Genomic DNA, 19,989 nt, shown 5'->3' with positions numbered 1-19,989 from the left:
CGATGGATCTGATTGTGTTTTCATGCTTTAATCCAGAGCTGTTCTGCTGTAGGTACAACTCTGTCAGATCAATAGGACAAAGGAGACAAAAGTGAAGACCCCTCCCCACCTCCCACCCCCTTCCTGTATCCCCTGAATTCTCTGTCAAGGGCATGGCTGAATTTAACAGTGCACTATGACTTGTTTGTACTGACCCCTAGGTCACAGAGGGGTCATGAGTTCACTGGGCAGAGGCCCCTCCGTAGGCCTCTACCCCAGAATTTTGTCACTTGCCCCCTGCACCGCCCCCCGCAAGGCGCTACCAGGTACGCCGGTGCTACTGGTGACTGGGAACTGTGTTCATTGAAAAGCTAAGTTATCCCCTTGGGAGATATTTGGAATAAACTTCACTTGAGGCCAGCTCTCTGAGCAGAGTACTGCCCCTGACTCTGATTCCTGCTTGAGCCTGGACCAGAGGAGTAGCCGGGCCAACTCTGGCCTGGACCCCACAACTGAGGGGAAGCCAATTCTGGCAGCGGGGCTCCAAGGGACCAGCAGTTCCACAAGGTGATTCCTGAGAACAGTGTTGCTCAGGATCTAATCAGCTCCAGCCAGAGGCTGGGGAGAGGGGAGACCCCAGAGATTTCTGCTCTAGAAGCGGAGGGCAGGAGAGAAGGTCACAGCCCAACAGGAGGAGGTATTAAGCAGGAAGGAAAAGGGGAGCCTTGGAGGATGAGCACTCAGCTGGAGGCTCCGGGGCCCTGGCCTTGCCTCCAGCCCCACATTCTGGACCCTGCAGTCTGGGCTTGGAGCCTGAGCGGGCGGGCCGCTGCTTCTTACCGCTGGAGCCTCCCAGGCAGCTCTGCCCCTTTTGCATAGATGCGGGATCCCGAACACACACACGCACACAGGCACGAGCTGGAGCCTGGCTGACACGGTCCCAGCGCCTGTCCCGGGCTTGGGCCAAAGAGTCGCCTCCTCCATTGACAAGAGACAAAGCCTGTCGAAGGTCCCACCAGACCCCACAAAAGAGAGGACCCGGAGTGGGCTGGGGCCCCTCTGACCAGGCAGGCAGGTCTCAGGCCAGAGCAAGAGTACAGGGCGGCACCAGTTCCTCTCACCTTGTCCACAGACCTGAGTCCACACTCTTCCCGAGGGGCTTGTTCAGAATTAGGGACAGAGCGGACCACGGCCCCGGCCCTGACCACGTCCACCAAAACACAAGACACAGTAGGAAGGCCACAGACAGCAAGACGCAGACAGGAGCAGAGGGGCTATGCAGCTCGACTAGATTCCAGGGGTGAAAAATATATAGATTTTATGTTGTCAAATATAGTCATATCTTTATTTTCTCGGCAAAGCTTTTGACTATTTCTAAGGAGACACTGCGCAGCTCCGTGAGTACACGGCACGAGGCGGGGTCCATGGCCAGTCTCGGCTTGGCTTTGGATGGGGGATGTCCACTGCCCCTCCGCGTCATGACCCCTGGGTCCCGTGGGGCAGCCCAGCCCTGCCCCCAGAGTTCAGGTTTGGTTCGGCTGGGATCGGGGGGGAGCTCCACAAGGATGGCAGGTCTGAGGCCTGGAGTGAGGACAGGGGGGCTTCGGAGGCGCAAAGCACGTGGCTGAGGGGCTCTCCCCCCAGCTGGTGGCTAGGCTGGCTGCCCACCCCCAGCATGCAGGCGTCCCCCGCACCAGCGGAGGCACAGAGAGGAAGGGCAGAGTCCACGAGTCAGGTGACAGCTGCTGAAACAGCGGGGTGGGCAAGCCACCTTGACGGAACCAGAGGGCCCCCCTAGGCCAGAGGGCTGAGTAAGACACAGGGTCCCAGCAATGCTCCCCACCCCTGCTCCAATGTAGGGCGTAACTCTGAGGAGTGGGTGGGGTGAGCAGACAGGTATACGCCCTGAAGGGGAAGAGGAATGGGTTTACTCTGTAAAATAAGAATGTTAATAAAGTGTCAGCAGCTTTGCTGGGGGACCCAGACGTGGTCCCAGGGAAGGAGGGGGGTGCCAGTGAACCTTTCCAGGTTGACTGGGCTTGGGCTGGCAGCCCCACTCCACTCCCACCTAGGAAACATCCCAGAGCACCCTGCTTTGGCCTGGACGGACATTACGGCTTCAGCACCTCATCTTGCCATTCACCCTGCTGGATATTCCTCCAGAGGCAGATAGGTGTAAGATTTAGGAACCCTCATCCTAGAAAGCAAGCAGCCACCTCACGGGAGATCCCGAGATGCATGAGAACCAAGCCCCAAAATGAACATAGTGCAAAGCAGAAGTTGGTCCTAAGGTCTCTGGCGAAACCTGGGTGAGCTCCAGAGGCTGGAGTGAAACCAGCTGGGGTTGCTGAGCCCAGCCCTGCCTCCCAGGCTGCAAGGCCTCATCTCAGAGGCTGGAGGAGCCTCCTTGAGCTGCCAGCCCCATCTCCTCCTTTTGTGCTGGCAGAGTCTCCAGATGGGAGCTGGGGCTCAGGCCAGTCTGGCTCTCACAGAAGAATGACCTGACACCGTCAGAAACTCCAAGAGGAAAAGTGAGGTGGGGAAGGTCTGAGATGAACAGACAGACAGGGGACCCACACTGCCCTCTGCCACCTCTTGCCCATCACCATCTTTCCTCCAGCCCGTGGCCTGATTGTGCTCCCAAACCCCAAGTGGGGAGAAGTCTGAAGAGGCTGGAGCTCAGCACAGGCCAAGTGGTTCCAGACCTGCTCTGAGTCCCAGTCCCCTGCCTGTACTTTGGGTCACAGCTGCCTCCATCTGAGGAGATAATACTGGCCCAGAAGCCTGGGCTGAGGGCAAGGGGCGGCTTGGGAGACAAGGCCTGGCGTACACAGGGAAACAGACAGGACCTGGGGGCGGGGGATGAGGAGGCCGGGCTGACAAGTCAAGGCTGGCCTCCCCAGATCATCACACGGGAGACTTCCTGAGCAGCGGCTGCCCTGTGTGGGGGGCCTGGTGGGCAGGGGGGCTGGGGTGGGGGCCTCACCACTTTCTCTCTCTGCAGTGTGTCTGATCAGTGGGCCTCCCGGCTGTCGGTCTCTCTTCCCTTCTCTCCTGTTGCAGTTTTCGGACACCTTCCCCCAACCTTCACTCCCAGCCTCTGATACGGTTATTATCCTGAAAAAGCCACCTCCAAACCCCAAACTAAAGAAATAAGATGATGCCCCAGGGGAAGGTGTGAGAGGGAGGGCGGCACCCCTACAATCAGTAGTTGGGCTGTGGGAGCCTCTGCCCAGGCCGGCCCTCCTCAGAGCTGGGAGCTGCCTCCAGCGGTCGTGCCGGTCGGGCCCTGATGGCTCAGCGAGCGGCAGCTGATCCTGCGGATGGAGTGCAAGGCCACCGTGCAGCAGCCCCGCAGCAGGGAGCTGATGTTGTAAATGGGCTGGCCCTGGCGCCGCTGGGAGCGGCAGAGCCAGGCCACCGTGGGCACGGCGGGCACCACCACGGCCAGCAGATCCACGATATAGTGGCGGCTCCAGTAGCTCTTGGGCTCCTTCTCGGCCGTGGCTGCCTCCTCCTCCTCTTCCACAGGGCATGCCACGCTCACCGACGGGCTGGGGTTTGGGTGGGCACCAGGGTGGTGTGGGGTGGGCCCCCAGGTGATGGGCTCCGGGGCCTCCAGCTCGTCCCCCACCGTCACCACCACTGCAGAGTTGGGGTCTCTGGGCCCCGGAGGGTGGGGATCCGGCTCCAGGCGCCTGTCCCCTGACTCGGGGACCATCCCGCAGACTTGGGCCTGGGTCACTTTCTCCAGGATGGTGTCCAGGTCAGGCTGGGATGGCACGAAGTCTGTCTGGATGGCGCGCTCCTGCATGCAGCTGGCCTGCACTCCGGCCTCCGTGCCACACAGCAGCTTCTCATAGGTGTTGCTGGCGGGGAAGCGGGGCCCCAGGCTGAAGGAGCTGTGTAGAGATGAGGGCTCCTCGGGGCCGCAGTCCACTCCTGACGACAGCAGGCTGCTGGCCTCCAACGCCTCCGTCCGGCTCAGGGTGTCATCGTTGGCCGCGAAGCCACTGTCGACCCCATCCTCGGCCGAGGTGCCAGGGTGGTCCCCAGGCGGGCGGTCGCCGCAGACAGCAGGGTCGCTCAGCTTGGTGTAGGTGGAGCTGCGGGTGAGAGAGCGGGCCGGGGAGCCGCCAGCCGACTCACCCGCACCGTCCTCCTTGGCCAAGCCGTTCTGGGCCACTTCCATGCTGTGCAGCAGCGTCTCCAGCTTCTTGTTCTGGATGTTGATGTCCACGAAGTACTTCTGCAGCCCCTTGTCCTTGTCGATCAGGTTGTTCTTGACGGTGTCGATGACATGCTTGAGCTGCTTGATCTCCTTGCGGGCCTCCTTCAGGGCCAGCTGGGCCTCCACGCGGTGGCATTCCTCCTCAATCCAGTCCTCCTGCATGCGCGACAGCTGCGTCTTCAGGTCATCGATCTCTGTGTCCCTGTGAGCGGATGAGACACTGCGCTCATCACCTGGCCGGGCACTCCATTAAGGACCGGCAAGGAGGGGGCTGTCCCCAAGGACAAAAAGCACTAAAAACAAAGGAACGACTTGATGCTGTCTTCCTCATCCTCTTTACTCCACTGGGGAAGCAGTGGGGGTGGGAGAGGGGTGAGGGGTCAGGACAGAGGAGCCCCTTCCTTGGGGACAAGAAGCCACCATCGCATTCCCACCCCCTAGAGCCGAAATGCCGACGACCGCCCACTTTTACCTCCACTACCCAAAGAAGAGAGTCGATGATGAAGACCTCAGTTAAAAATGCAGTTGCTGTAAAAACTTAATACATCCATTTAAAACTCTTAACATAAAACAACAAAAACAAAACCTAAAATCTCTGCTCTGCCCAGAGGGATGTGGCCTCCTACAAAAGCCGGTGCTGGAAATTTTCAGTGGAGGGTTATCTGGCCAGAGACTGCGGGGAGAGGGTGACAAACCACTTTGTTTTTATGAGAGAAATTACTGCCGTGAATGTAGCTGATAATGTTACATCTTCCCTCCAAGGGAGGGGTGAGAAGTGGTGGATGAGTCCGAGGAGAGTGATGAGAACAGAGTGGCTGTCTTATCTGTGCTAGATGTGTCCTTCTTGTAAGTACTGTCGAGAGGAGAGGCCCAGAAGATTGCTGAAAAAGGCACAGAGCTACTCCCAAGAGGAGAGGCAAGAGCAGGCAACATGGACTGTCAGAAGAGTCTCCGCCAGAAACTCTCAGGCCTTTAAAATCCCTGAGGCTTAGATGAATCTGGGGGGCAGTGCAGGGGAGGGAGGTGAAGTAGGAAATGATGCCATCTAGTCCAGAGGTAAAGCCAGGGTGAAACTCATCAGGATGAGCTAAAAGCAGTAAGAAAGGAGGAAAATCTTTCATGGAACTGAACTCAACCTGCACACAGACACTCATCCCAAACCCTCCATTCACATAAATAAAATCCAAATGGCATATCCGTCGCTTTGGGGTTTATAAGGCCAGCAGAGTGACCAACCCAGATCCAGCATCGTGCTCTTTTCAAAGGCAGATTAGAAATTCAGGAAATGGGCCCAGGAATTTCACTCCACAAAACACTGAAGGGCCTGGGCCCTGGGGGGCTGCAGGGGCCACAAGATCAGCAGTGGCATCAACTGGAAGGGGCAGAAGGGAAGGAAGGGCTGCCCAGCAGGGCCCAGCTTGGCGATGGAAGTGGGGTGGCAGCGGGGACCTGCAGGGGCTCAGAGCTCCCACAGGTGCGGAGAAGACTGTCCACTCCTCCTGCCTTGCGGTGGAGGGCTCACTCTAGGGTAATACTGCTCACTGACGCTGAGCCCTGGGAGGAAGGGTGAGTTTGGAAGAAGGGACTGGGCGTGATCAGCTGGGCTGGGCCTACTCCTCCTTGGAGCTGGCAGGACCCCAGAGCTGTGGCTTCCCAGCCCTGTCTCGGTCTCAGGTGGTCTGTGGGATGTTATATTTGAACTGGGTCTTGAAGGATAAATTTGCCAAGGAAGTGAGATGGGGAAAAAGGGCGTCTTGGAAGTGGGGATACAGTGTATGAAAGCACAGAGTGTAAAGCCATCTTTGAGGAGCAGGCAGGCTACTGCGGGAATGAGAGCATCACTGTTCACAGTGTGTGTGGAGGGTGACAACACAGTAAGTAGAGAGCGGCCAAGTTACCGCACGAGTCGTGGGTGGAGAGGCTGAGGAGCCGAGGTGCAGGCATGTCCAAAGCAGGGCATCCTGCCCAAACCACACAGGGCAGGGGGCCTGCTCTGAGCCACAGGGCAGTCCTGGAAAGGCAAGAGGGAAATGGGCTGTCTGCTCCCTGAGGACAGCAGAGCAAAGGGCCAAGCAGACCCAGGGCATCACTGAGAAGAAAATGGGAAATAGAAATCCTGGCTCTGCAGACAAGGAGGCCCACAGAATGCTGCCTGTGACCTCCTCAAGTTCCAAACCACAACAAATACAGACTGAATGGGGTACTTGGCAGAGCTCTGGTCAAGAAAGATGTGGTCTTACTTACTTATTATATATATATATATATATATATATATATATATATATGTATGTATGTGTATGTATAATAGACACATTCACAGAGGGAGAAAGATTAGTGGCTGCCAAGGATGGGGTTCTTGGGGGAGAAATGGGAGCATGATTGCTACTGGGAACAGGGTTTCTTTCTGGAGTGATGGAAACATTCTAGAATTAGATACTCTTGATGGTTGCACCATTCTGTGAATATACTAAAAAACCACCTAATTGTTTACTTTAGATAAGTGAATTGTATAGTACGTGAATTATATCTCAATAAAATTGTCCTATTAAAAAAAGAAAAGATGAAGGAAGCTGTAGTCATGGTGCCCTGACCCCCAGTGCCCTGCACGGCGCCTTGTCCAGCTCACAGTTAGCTGTGTATCTGAATCCATACAGTTTGGAGAAGATGGGTAGATGATGCAAAGGTCAGAGGGCAGCCCTGAAGCTTCCATCATAAAGATGAAGCCACCAGCCTGGAAAGGTGAAGGCTGGGAGGGTCAGGACTGGCCCTCAGGTCTGGAGAATGAGCTCAGACAGGCTCACGGAGTCTCCTGGAAGACCCCTGGGCTGGGTGGGCGTTCAGAGAAAGGTTCCTCGCAATGAATGAGGAAGAAGGCACCTGGGCCTGAACGGTAGGTCAGGAGCCCCTGGTGACCCCCTGGGAGGAGGCCAAGGAGGGTTAACAGGTTGTTTCCCCCCCCACCCCCCGCCCCCGCGGTCCCCCCTCCAACCTCCCCGCCCCGCGATGGGCAGGTCAGCCGGGAAGAATGCCCTGGGCTCCTACTCCCCAGGTAGAAAGGAGCCAGGGCACGAGAAGTGGCCAAAAGGGGCTGCCAGGCTCCGACCGAGAGAGCACTGCCTTGGAGTGAGAGGGAAGGCGGGGAGGCCGGGGAAACTGCTTTCGGCCTGGTCCTAAGCAGCCACCTGAAGCTTCAAGGAGCAGCTGAGGGAGGGAAGGGACGGGTGGGGTTTTGCGGGAGAGAGGAGCCCCCAGCCACTCCTTCCTCCCAGAGATGCCACGGGCCCTGGCCTCCTGCTCACCGGTCCTGGAGCCGGTCCTGCGTGTCCTTCAGCCGGGCCTTCAGGTGCCGGATGCACACCTCCTTCTGCTGCAGGGGCGTCAAGTACTGCTCCGGGGTGGGGGGCTTGATGCCATGGTTGTCACTGCACAGCGTGTACTTCATGGAGCGCCTGCCAGGGGGCGCTCGTCAGCGGGGAGCGAGGAAGGGGCCTGGCGATGCGCGGGGCCTCCAGGAGAGAGGGAGCCCCGTCCACCCATCCTGGTGCCCCGCCCACTCACCCTGGAGCCCCGCCCACCCATCCCGGTGCCTCACTCCCCTCTGGTGCCCGGCCCCCCTCCCCGCCTCCAGCGCCTTGCAGGCCAGGCCTCCCCCTGTGCCCCTGTGGGCATGAGAACACCCGGCCCTTCTGGAAGGTAGGTTTTATTAAGGTTCTTTGAGGGAAGAGCATAGCGTCGAGGTGGGGAGGTCAGGGCTCCTCTAGCTCGGGGTGGGGAGATACATCACAAAGCATGTGGACAAGCCTGGTACCACCCAGGGCTTGCGCTGCAGCCCAGGGCTGAGTCTCCCATCCCAGAGAATAAAGCTGAGACAGGGAGAAGCCTGTCTCTCTCCATGTAATTATCCCGGGGCTTGCCTGGTGGGCAAGGACTTATCCGTTGTATATGTGAGTGACTGGGTGTGCAAATCTAATCACTGTACCGCAAGAACCATATGAGCTGGCTCTGTGTTGTCGTCGTCACCATCGCCTAAACGTTCATTCTGTGTAAGGCAGGTACCGAAGTGGTAGCCTGTCATTTCCCTGGCATAAGGTGGGTGATAGTTAATATAAAATTAATGGTGTGTAAGTTTTCTCACTGTTCTACAGCTGTGCCTTCAGAGGATCACATTACCCTACAGTAGGCCTTTCTCTGGTAATTGGAGAAACTGCCTATCAGTCTGTCATCACTGTAAGTGGTTTTTAGACAAATGTAACAATGTTTCTCATACCATATTATGAATATGACTGTAATACTGTATGCCATAAAATTTTTATAACGATTCATTCATTAGATAGGCTAGGCTACCCTGAAGCAATCGTATTGCTGCTTCTTTGTTATCAATGTGTATTGTTATCAATACATGCATTATTATACCTGTAAGTAAATATGAATTTCTTTTTCACATGATCTTTTCATTTTTGATGTCTAGTCTTAGTGATGCATATAATCCCTACAGCGCTTTGTGTCATATAAGACAATACTGACGTCCTGACAGGTGATTCATCTTAGAAACAATGTAAACATACCGTGTCAATATATACAGTGCTGTAAACATATTCTCTTGTGCTTATAATTTTCTTAACATTTTGTTTTCTCTAGTTTACTGTATTGTAAGCATATTGTTGATAGTACATATAACACGCCAAATATGTGCCAGTCAACTGATTATGTTATAAAGGCTTCTGCTTGACAGTAGGCAGTTACGTTTTGGGGCAGCCAAACGTGATGTGTGGATTTTCAACTGCACAAGGGGTCAGTGCCCCAACCCCCCTGTTGGACCAGGGTCAACTATTCTAGGACACTATTCTAGGACACACGTTCACACAAATGCAGGTCAATCCTTCCCATCTGCACGTGCCCACTCATGTTCTAGAGGCACATGGGAGCCCAGATGTGCATTGACTGTTCATAACATCGACCTGTTCATAGCTGTACCCTGAGGTGGAGGCAGGCTGGACATGCACTGCTCCCAGCAGCCACACTCCCCTGCATGGGGTGGTGCAGATGTGCATGTGTGTTGAGCACACCCAGCTCCCACCAGTGCCAAGGAGGAGGAGTTCCCACCCAGAGGAGGTGGGAGGGCCAAGGCTTTCATCCAGGGGTCAGGAGCACCCCTATCCCACCAGCAGACCACAGCCTAGCCTCCTCAACTCACAGCTTCCTGCCTTCTCCCCAACAGAACTCCCATTTTGCTTAGGTGGCCCTGCACGTGGAAGCACTAACCCTCCCTGAAGCCAGTCAGTCACACCTGGCACCTGCCAGCACAGTGTAGACAGAATTTACTGGGGAACGTGTCGTGTCTCAGAAAACATGAGCCTGGCGTAGAGGGGAGTGGGGGTTGGCCTTCTGCCTTCTTCTTCCCTGGACGTGGACCTGATGCCTGAAGGTGTCAGAGCCAGCTGTACACCAAGGATGGTGGAGGTGGGGTCCTCGACACTTTAGGGAGTTGCCCACTTCTGGCCCCTTGTTCTGAAAGCATCACCCCTAGTTTGTCTCAGCCACTGTCTTTGGTTATGTGTAGCTGGGTATGATCATATCCATCTTACAGATGGGAAACTGAGGCTCAGAGAGAAGGGACTTTCTCAAGGTCACACAGCCAGGGAGTGTGCTAGAGTTGGGGATGGTTAGAACACCCACACCCCCCAGGCCCCAAGGCGTTCAGGTTCCCCGCCAGCTGGGAGGCAGAAGGGAGGGGCTGGTTACCTGGGCGTGGGGCTGCTGTCACTGCCCTTGCAGGAGCCTGAGTTGCTGCTGCTACTGAGAGAAGAGGTGCCGTAGGCATCCCGCACACTCACGGGTGGAGAGGTGCGCCTGGAGGCAGGGAGAAGAGGCAGGTGCTCGTTCTGGCTGGTGGGCAGCTGCGGACACTGGGCGAACACCGCCAGGCCGCTGCGGCCCAGAGGGCCCCCACTTTGGGGTCACCGCCGGGGAGAGAAGCAGAGGGGAGAGTGGGGGGACAGAACAGACAGGGGTGACAGAACAGACAGTGCAAATGAAGATGGAAAACCAGGAGGCAGGTCCTCCTGGCTCCCCAGGACAGAGGCGGAGGCTGAGCAGGGCTGTGGGCCAAGGGTGGGGCCCAGCTACCCCTAGCGAGGGTCCTCAACGTCCAGGGTCCCTCAAGCCCAGAGGGAAAGGGCCCTGCGTGAATTGAGACGGAGGTGGAGAGGACCGGGCAGGCAGGCATAGGGGCAGGAGGAGGGGCATGCGTGGAGTCTGGGTGAGCCCGGCTGGAAGGCTACATGCTGTCTTTGTGAGGATGGAACAACAATATTAATGATGGGAAGGATCCAGTGGTTTAAGTCTTCAGAGAACTTTTCTATCCACAGTGTCATCTGAGCCCTTAAATAGTTCCTGAGGCAAGTGTCAGCAAGCCCATTTTAAAGACGGGAAAAATGGGGGCAATGACTTGCTCCAAGACAAGTGGGTGGTGGACTGGAGGCAGAGACCCCCTCCCCCCACTTTCAGAGGCCAAGACTCCGGGCAAGGGGGAGACTCACCTGCGGGATCCACCAGAGGCCCGTCTACCACCTGGCAGGGACATGGCCATGAGGCTGCGGGTCCGGGTGAGGGGCGGGATGGGCGGTGTCCCCGGGGCTGAGGAGAGAGGGCGGGTTGGGGGGGCCGTGGGGAGGGCCGGGCCCGGCCACGTCATCCTCTCGCTGGGGCCGCTGCCCGGCATGGCTTCTCCTCTCACCCTTCAGCAGGACACTCGGGACTAGGCAGGGGGCTGGCAGGCAGGCTCTGCCCACGACTGCCTCCACCAGTGAATTTAGCAGGCTCCCACCACCCAACTTAAAATCACGGTCGTCAGAGCCTCAGGACGGCCAGAAATCATCAGTCCAGCCCCGTGTCCTCAGATGAGTGGATGGTGCCCCAGAAGAGCAAAGGCCTCCCCCCAGGTCACACTGGCACTGGGGCAGGGCCTCCTGGTTGCCTCAGCCCAGCACTGAGTCTGGCTGTGAGCCAGGGTCCCTGGACCCCTGACTCTCAGACCCCCACCCCTGTGCTGGTCAATCCACCCTCCTCCTTGGAGGGGACTGCAGGCTGGAGGACTCCTGGAGCATCACCAGGAAGCCCAGATTAGGCTGGGCTAGTCTTGACGTCCTTCCCAGGGTGCCTGTTGGTGCGAGGCTCGGGGCTTCCCGTCTATAGGGGAGACAAGACAGACCAACACACCAGCACACGTGTAGAAAGACATATGGATACACATGAACATGAAAAGGTACCGCATCCCTGCCATTCCAAGGCGTGCCGCACAGGGCTCAGTGAACATGCTCAGGGGGCCTGTCCACAATGCAGGGCATGCAGCCCTTGCCCGCCCCACCTCCACTGCCCACATGCTACACACAGGCATGCCTGTGCCCATCCATGCAAATGCGCATGCTCATTTTGGGATGCACGAGGAACTCAGGGCACAGGCTCAAAGCAAATGAGGAAGGAGACAGATGGGAGAAGAAGACACTCCCCCACCCATTCAGAGCATCACTGTAGGCTGGACCCAGTAGGAAGGGACCATGCCTGTGGAGATCCATCCTCGGCCCTCTTGACAAGTGGGTAGGGAGACTCAGATCTGGGCTCCTGCCTGGGGATCCCTCGGGCCCTTTCCTGGGTAGGGGCTTGGGTTCTGAGGGCAGCTCTACAGAGGTTTAAGGGAGGGAGAGGCCCCATGCTGGGCTGTGTTGGCTGTTGTGGGAGGTCTGTGCTGGGCTTCAGCCCAGAGCCCCTAAAGGCCAGGGAAGGGAATGGGCCTGGACTCTTTGCAGCCAACATGCTAGTTCTGTGCCAGCTCCAGAGACCCCAGTCCCCTCCTTCTACACTCAGAGCAGGGACTAAGGACAGTCGCCTGGGTTACAGGACTCGGCCGAGGACACCGTGCACTGGACCTTCCTCCATGCTGGGAGAGAAGCCGTTGCCAAGCCCTACTCCACGCCAAGACCCCGTGCTAACCACGTTACGTACATTACGCCATCGACTCCTCCCAACAATCCTATGAGGAAGTGCTGTGATTAGTCCCTTTACAGATGAGGAATCTGAGAGGGAAGGGACTGCCTGAGTCCCTGCCCCAGTGGGGCAGGGCCAACACCTGAGCCAGGCCAACACCAGATGCTGAGGGGCTGGATCACGAAGCACGGATCCCCTGCCCAGGGCACCACCCCTTCCCACGTCAGGGCCTCCGAGGATCCCGGCCGCCCCGGCCAGTGGTGAGGCTGCCTCCTGAGCAGACAAAGGTGCTGCTCAGGTGGCCTGTTTCCTGGCTGGGACACAGACATGGTCTGTTCCCTTGAGGGCCTGGACATAGCCAGCATTGTCTGCCCAGAGGTGTCAGGTGCCAGGTACAGGAGCCGCCGGCACCCCACCTGTTATCTGAGCTGCTCGACCTGACTTGGCAATGCATCCCACCCACCATGCCTCAACCACCCAGGCAGGCCTCCTGGAATCGCAGGGCTGGCCCTCAGAGGAGGAACCGTGGGACAGGGGCTGGGGGGACAAGGGTGCTCCTTCATACTTGCCAGGAGGCCACCAATGTCTTAACACCTCCTAGGCACAGGAGGGCCTCAACCAGGAGCATGGGGGAGGGGCTGATTGTCCTTACTAGTGGGTGGACAAGGGCTTCAAGGATCACCTGTCTTTTTTCTTTTTTTAATTGGAGGATAATGGCTTTACAATATTGGGTTGGTTTTTGCCATATAGGAAAGTGAATCAGCTATATGCACACACATACCCCCTCCCTTTTGAGCCTCCCTCCCACCCCCCACCCCTCATTCTACCCCTCTAGATTGTCACAGAGCACGGAGCTGAGCTCCTTGTGCTATACAGCAGCTTCCCACTAGCCATCTATCTTATGGGATGTATATATGTCAATGCTATGCTCCAATTCATCTCCCCCTTGATCATCTGTCATTGACAGACCTCGTCTGTCTGCTACCAGGTGACCATGCTGAGTGCTATTATGTGCCTTGGCCCATTATTCAAAATAAAAATCCTTCGAGGCAGGATCTGTTATCACATTTGGGTCCAAGGTCGCACAGCTGCACGTCCAATAGACCCTGGCCTCTAGCCCCAGTCAGCCTGGCTTCACTGGCCATCCTCCCGTCATCACTTCTGGCTTTTGGGAGGATGCTGTGCCTTCAGGAGGACCTTCAGAGAGGCAGGACTCAGAGCTGAGGCCAGGTCTCGCTCTTCCAAGCTAGCTCTGGTGAGTGTTGCTAAGGAGCTTGCAAAGCCTGGGTGGAGCTCTAGGCTCCAGTCCTGGGAGGCAGGCACCAGGCCCGCTTTGCCTTGGAGCTGGGTGTGGCCTTATACAATGAAGGCTTTGTCCCCATTCCTACCTTGCTTGGCAACCAATCCCACACCTCCCTCCTCTCTTGCTCCCTCTTCCTTCCTCTCTGGCCTGGGGAGGGGTGGGGCAAGGGGATGGCATTTGTACCTGGATGGAGCCGACAGTCTCCTGGGAGGCCAAAGACAGCCATTCATCTGGGACAGAGGTGGAAGTGGCATTTCCCCTGCTGGGATGAGACCTTGCAGGCTGGAGTCCCTCTGGGAGGGCAGAAGATACCCAGGCCCAAAGGGAGTCACCTCCCCAGGATCTAGCCCAGAAGTGTTGGTGAGCACCCTGTGCTCTCTCAGGTCCTCCCTCCCCTCTGAGCCCCAGAGAGGAGGTAAGTTGCCATGGCGTTTGTTGCCATGCCAACTGCTTGGCCTGGAGTCCTGTAGACCTATCCCAAGGTGGCCACTGGAATGGAAGGTGGAAAGGAAACCCCTAAATGTGGGGAACTGGGCTGACAGTCGCCCATCATCTCCACCCCAAGGTAAGCCCAGCCCCATTTCCCCATCCTGCCCACACCTTGACAACCCTGTTGGATCCACCCCTCTCATCAGTCCCTCACACACCCAACAATGGGAGCTTGGGAGACGGAAAGAGTCGGAAATAGTCTAAGCAATCTGGGCTCAAATCCCAGCTCTGTCATCCTCTAGCTGCCTGCCTTGGGCAAGTCATGCCACTTCTCTAAGCCTCAGCTTCATCATCTGTAGGTATAACAGAAAGCTCCTCATATGGTTACTGTGAGGATGAGATGGGATAATTCATGCACGGGGGCTTAGCCCAGTGCCCACCATACAATGAACACACAAAAATGGGAACTGCCAGGATTTGGGTAGTAGGTAACTGCAGTGCAATGTGAGCTTTGAAAGAGAAACATTCAAGGGATAATAGTGGCTTCAGGAAGGTCAGGGAAAGAGTCTTCAGAAGGAAATTTACACTGGGCCTTAAGGGGTTAACAGGGGTTCACCAGGCAGAGAAAGCGCATGGGAGGGATGGAGAAGCCTGGGCAAAGGCGGTGAGTAGTTCAATAGAACAGCGTGGCTGCTTGGGGAAACTAGGGGGCCTAGTGGAGGCAGGGGCACAGCGGGAGTGAGGCTGCAGAAGGAGGTGGGGCCAGACCACACCGCGCCACGAAAGCCAGAATCTTGTCCTGTGGGCAACAGGGAGCCATGGAAGGGTCTTAAAATGGGGATGGACATGATCAGATTTGCACTTTAGAAAGTCCTGCACGTTTGTGGACCATAGCTGGACGGGAAGAAGAATCGAGGCAGAGAGACCAGTTAGGAGGTTATCAAAAAATTAGAAGGGCCTGATTCAGGGCATGGGCTTCCCAGGTGGCTCTAGTGGTAAAGAACCTGCCTGTCAACGCAGGAGACATAAGAGATGTGGGTTCAATTTCTGGGTTGGGAAGACCCCTGGAGGAGGGCATGGCAACCCACTCCGGTATTCTTGCCTGGAGAATCCAATGGACAGAGGAGCCTGGTGGGTTATAGTCCATAGGGTCTCAAAGAGTCAGACACAATTTAGCGTGAATGAATGCAGGGCAGCCCAGGAACAATGGAGAAAAGGGCATGGGGTCTCCTGGAAATTCATCAGAGGCCCCCAATTAAGTAAAACTTAGGGCATAACTCATTTTTTTTTCTTTTTAGGTAAGAACTGGATTTATTTAGAGAGAAACGCACTCCACAGACAGAGTGTGGGCCATCTCAGAAGGAGAGAACAGCCTAAGGGAAAACTCTTGACCATGGCATTCAAGGCCCTCTCGTCTCTACCCTGTCCAGCCAGCTCTCAGCTGCTTGCTGAGCCCCGAGGAAAGCCCTGTTTGTTGCTCCATGTCTTTGCAAAGGCCGTCTGCCCAGCCGACAGCACCTGCCCTGCCTCGTCCTCATGCATACACTGCACTCTGTGTTAGGATCTGCCCTGCAGGCCTTTCCTCCCGGGACTCCATCGGTCACTTACTCTCTTGACCACTTAGCATGCCATGGCTTAGGTTGAAACTCAGGGAACACCACCCTCTGGGGAACTTCATAAAAATAAACACAATCAACACACAACAGTTAGTAACACAATGGGTTAAATAGGCAAATATGATAGACCAAGTGGTTGGATTAGATGGTCTCCAAGACAGTTCTGGATCCAACATTCTCTGCTTCTAGGGCTGTGAATTAAATGATAGAGTCCTAATTGATGCTTTCTTCCCTTTCAATGACTAGAACCCCTGGGTTTCAGTTTCTCCATCTGTAAAATTAGGAAGCTGCATTCTTCAAAGAGAGACATGATGGCATTTTACTCAATCAGTGAGTCACGGGGGAGAAACCAGGCACTTGGGTTAATCTAATATACTAACTAAGTGAAAGTCCCTGTATGTACCATAAATTATCCTCCGCCCCCCCCCCCCCAAAGAATTAGCCATCAATAAAAGAAGAAAGCTATCCAAAAATCCAAGGGAACAGAACAATCTGTGTCTGATGACTCAAGCCTCTCCCAGCTGTGGAAAGCAAAGCAATGCAACCTACAGACCAGAACTTGGGCAAAATCCTCTCTCTGCCAAGACTACACCAGAAGGCAGAACATTCCACCTGTCAAGCTGCAGAGCGCCTGGTGCTCCTAGAACGCTAATGCAGAGAGAAGCGGCAGGTGGAAGACGGGCCTGGGAGTGTTCCAGCCTCCCTCTCTGGATCTCCAGGTTAGTGCTCTGAGTGCTGCTTATGGCTGAGGGGTTTGGTAAACTTCCCCTGGCTTCAAAACCTCATCACCCACTATGCTTCTCCACACTGTCAGCAAAAGCCAGGACCTTTCCTCCTGGACACGGAAAGGGAGGCGGTAGCAGCACGTCTCCTGTCTTGTTTCCTACTCAGGCTGCCTGCAGAGCTGGAGCCACAGAGGCAGCCACTGGACTCCTTCTCACTTTGGCGACCCCAGCACAGCATAGGGCAGACCCACAACTTGGCCACACACTGCGAAGGCTCTCAAGGCAACCAGGATGGGAGTGAGGGTGGAGGCGTCTGCTATGCTGGGTAGTCTCCAGTGGTTACACTCAGATCCCAGAGCTTGGAGGGCATGGAGCCCAGTGGTCTTCAAACCACCCAGAGAACTTGCCCCTGGGACTGCAAGGGGCTGTGGGCTCAGGCCTCCTTCCCCCTTTCACCTGGAGAGGCTCCTCTTGTATCTATTCTACCTGTGGAAGGTCCAAAGTAAGACTCCTTTTTTGGGTTTGCAGGTTAAACATCTATGTAATGTATATTTTCCATGATGAGATACTCCTTCATATCCACTAGGATGGCTATAATCAAAAACACAGATGATAATAAACAGGGGTGAGGATGCAGAGAAATTGAAACCCTTGGGTGTTGCTGGTGGGAATGTAAAACAGTATGGTACAGCTGCTGTGGAAAACAGGCTGGCAGTTCTTCAAGAAGTAAAACATTGAATTACCAAATGACCTAGAAGTTCCACTGGTGGATATTTACCCCAAAGAATAGAAGATGTTCAAACAAAAACTTACATAGGAAATGTCCAAAAACACAGATGATAATAAACAGGGGTGAGGATGCAGAGAAATTGAAACCCTTGGGTGTTGCTGGTGGGAATGTAAAACAGTATGGTACAGCTGCTGTGGAAAACAGGCTGGCAGTTCTTCAAGAAGTAAAACATTGAATTACCAAATGACCTAGAAGTTCCACTGGTGGATATTTACCCCAAAGAATAGAAGATGTTCAAACAAAAACTTACATAGGAAATGTCCATAGCAGCATTGTTCACAACAGCCAGAAGGAGGAAATGACCCGAATCAAATGTCCATCGAAGGATGAATGGACAAAAAGTATGGTTTATACATTTGGTGGAATATCATTTAATCAGAAAAAGGAGTGAAGTATTAATATATGCAACAACATGGATGAACCTTGACAGTCTTATGCTAAATGAAAGAAGCCAGACACCAAAAGCCACACGCTGTGATTCCATTTGTATGAAGTGTCCAGAACAGGCAAATCCATAGAGATAGAGAGCAGATTAGCGGTTGCCAAGGGCTGGGGGAAGGAGGAGTAGGGAATGACTGCTAGTGGGCATGGAAGTGATGAAAATGTTTTAGAATTAGAAAGCAGTGACAGATATACAACTTTGTGACTATGCTAAAATCCTTTGTATCATACATTTAAAAGTGTGGATTTTATGGTATGTAGCTATATATCAATAAAAAATATAATCTATATAATATTTATTTCAAATGAACTGGTATAAAACGACAGGCATGGTCCAAGAAGGGGAAGGGAATGGCCCAGGATGGCTCTGCAAGCAGAGACCGGACAGGGACCAGAGCAGCCCTCCTGTTCTACCTGACTTCAGGCCGCCGGGCCCAGGGCAGCTGCTGCCCTGGTGCCCCTGAGAGCCTGGAGGAGACGGCGACCGAGGCTGCCCCGTTTGAAGGTTTGGAATATCCCCAACTCCATCTGATTCTCACAGATTCCCTGTGGAGGGAGGCCAGGTGGAGACTGATCCATGGACACGTGGGAAATCTGAAGCTGCAGAGCTTTTGAGATCACTCAAGGTCACACCTGGACGTCTAGGTCTCAAGTGCCTGCATTTCTACTGCATCATGAAGGTCTCACAGCGCAAGAGATCTGGGACATGTATTGTTATGCTGCATGAAAAAGCAAAATTCTAGTTTGCTGGGAGATCCTAAAATACCATGGTAGACATGTGGGGTTACATCCCCAAATCCTGTGCTCCTCATGCTTCCATAAAAGGAGGACATCGCAGGTGGAGAAAAGGGAGGCCTCACACACTCTTGGTGGCAGTGTAAAATGAGGCAGTCTCTGAGGAAAACAGTGTGGAAGTTCCTTAAAAAACTGAAAATAGAACTACCATATGATCTAGCAATTCCACTCCTGGGTATATATCCAGAAAAACCAGTGACTTGAAAAAACATAGGCACCCTAATGTTCAACAGCAGCTCATTTACAAGAGCCAAGACATGAAAACAACGCAAGTGCCCATCAACAGAAGATTAGATTAAAAAGGTGTATATGTATATATACGTACACACATAAAACGAATCTTACTCGGCTGTAAAAAGAATGAAATGTTGCCATTTGCAACTGTGGATGGACCTAGAGAATATTATGCTTAGTGAAATGTCAGAGAAGGACAAATCTGTGATATTACTGATATCTGCAATCTAAATAATAATACAAATGAACCTATATACAAAACAGAAATATACTCACAGATATAGAAAACAGACTTGGAGTTACCAAAGGGCAGAGGGAAAGGGAAGTGACAGATTAGAGGCTGGGGTTAAGGGACACAAACTACTGTATATAAAATAGATAAGTAACAAGGATGTGCTGAAAAGCAGTGATCCCCAACCCTTTTGGCCACAGAGACGTTTCATGGAAGGCAGTTTTTCCATGGACCAGTGTGGGGAGATGGTTTTCAGGATGATTCAAGCTCATTACAGTTACTGTGCACTTTGTTTCTATTATTATTAAATCAGCTCTGCCCCAGATTAGATCTGAGGCATTAGATCCTAGAGGTTGGGAACCCCTGCTGTCAAGCACAGGGAATTATACCCATTCTAATAACCTAGAATGGAATATAATTGGAAAAAATACTGAATCATTAAGCTGTACATCTGAAACTAACACAATAGTATAAATCAACTATATTTCAATAAAAAGATGATAAAATAATACACTTCCTGAGACAAAAAAGTGGGACATAGAAACAGGAGGTTAGCCCAGCAAGAATGATTATTCAAAAAGAAATTCTTCACATGTCTTCTCCCTAACCAGCATAAGTCTCTCCACGTCCCTCCAGGAATCAGCCGTGTGGGCAAAGGAGAAGCCCTCATTGTGAGGACCATTGTGTTCAACTCTTCCAACAGCTGTTGGCTGCACCCTGCTCTCTAGACCAAGTGCTGTGTGAGCCCAGCACTGAGAGACCCTCAGCCCCCCAAGCCATATCACAGGGTCACTGTACGGGACCTTGGGCCCTTGACATGTCTGAATCTCAGCTGCCACACGTGTTCAGTGGGAGCCACCCTCCTGACCTTGCCTGTCTCTTTAGGATCCAACCAAGGCAACGAATGCAGCAACGGAGGAGGTGCTTAGACAAACAGAAGACAGAATATTTTTTGCCATTACTACGAATATCACTACCTTGAAGGGATCTTCTGTCCTTTTTCAGAGGTATTATTCTTTGCTTTATGTCAAGTCCCAGCAGGCACGGGGCTGACTCTTGAAATTACTGGCACCCTCTGCCAGGCCAACTGCCCTGGGCTGGCTCTCCAGGGCAATGCCTGCCAGGTCTCCTATATGGGGAGGGGCAGTAGGGGGCAACACTGGTTTCTATCCCTCCACCATCCAGCGTGCCAAGGCTGCCCCTCTGCAGACAGCCACGGGGAGGCCTGGGG

At 54.1% G+C, this 19,989-nt stretch overlaps 1 protein-coding gene across 8 annotated transcripts in view; it reads right to left on the bottom strand.

Annotated features, from left to right (window-relative positions):
• Positions 1–7: 7 nt before the first annotated feature.
• SNPH (syntaphilin) overlaps positions 8–19,989 on the bottom strand; it is a 45,349-nt gene continuing 25,367 nt past the window's right edge. For 3 of the 8 annotated variants that reach the window (XM_027558953.1, XM_027558954.1, XM_027558955.1), the window contains 4 exons: positions 10,750–10,846; positions 9,953–10,159; positions 7,510–7,659; positions 8–4,412 (listed from right to left, as the gene is read on the bottom strand). In XM_027558953.1, coding sequence (XP_027414754.1) covers positions 3,227–4,412; positions 7,510–7,659; positions 9,953–10,159; positions 10,750–10,799 — 1,593 coding nt within the window. In that variant the 5' untranslated portion in view covers positions 10,800–10,846 and the 3' untranslated portion in view covers positions 8–3,226. Of the gene's footprint in view, positions 4,413–7,509; positions 7,660–9,952; positions 10,160–10,749; positions 12,946–13,679; positions 14,957–19,989 lie in introns of those variants that run through there. The other 5 variants (XM_027558948.1, XM_027558949.1, XM_027558947.1 and 2 more) reach the window with 5 other exon arrangements.

Source organism: Bos indicus x Bos taurus, chromosome 13, assembly GCF_003369695.1.
Source record: "Bos indicus x Bos taurus breed Angus x Brahman F1 hybrid chromosome 13, Bos_hybrid_MaternalHap_v2.0, whole genome shotgun sequence".
Classification (NCBI taxonomy): Eukaryota; Metazoa; Chordata; class Mammalia; order Artiodactyla; family Bovidae; genus Bos; species Bos indicus x Bos taurus.
This window is presented reverse-complemented; position numbering and strand designations above follow the sequence as displayed.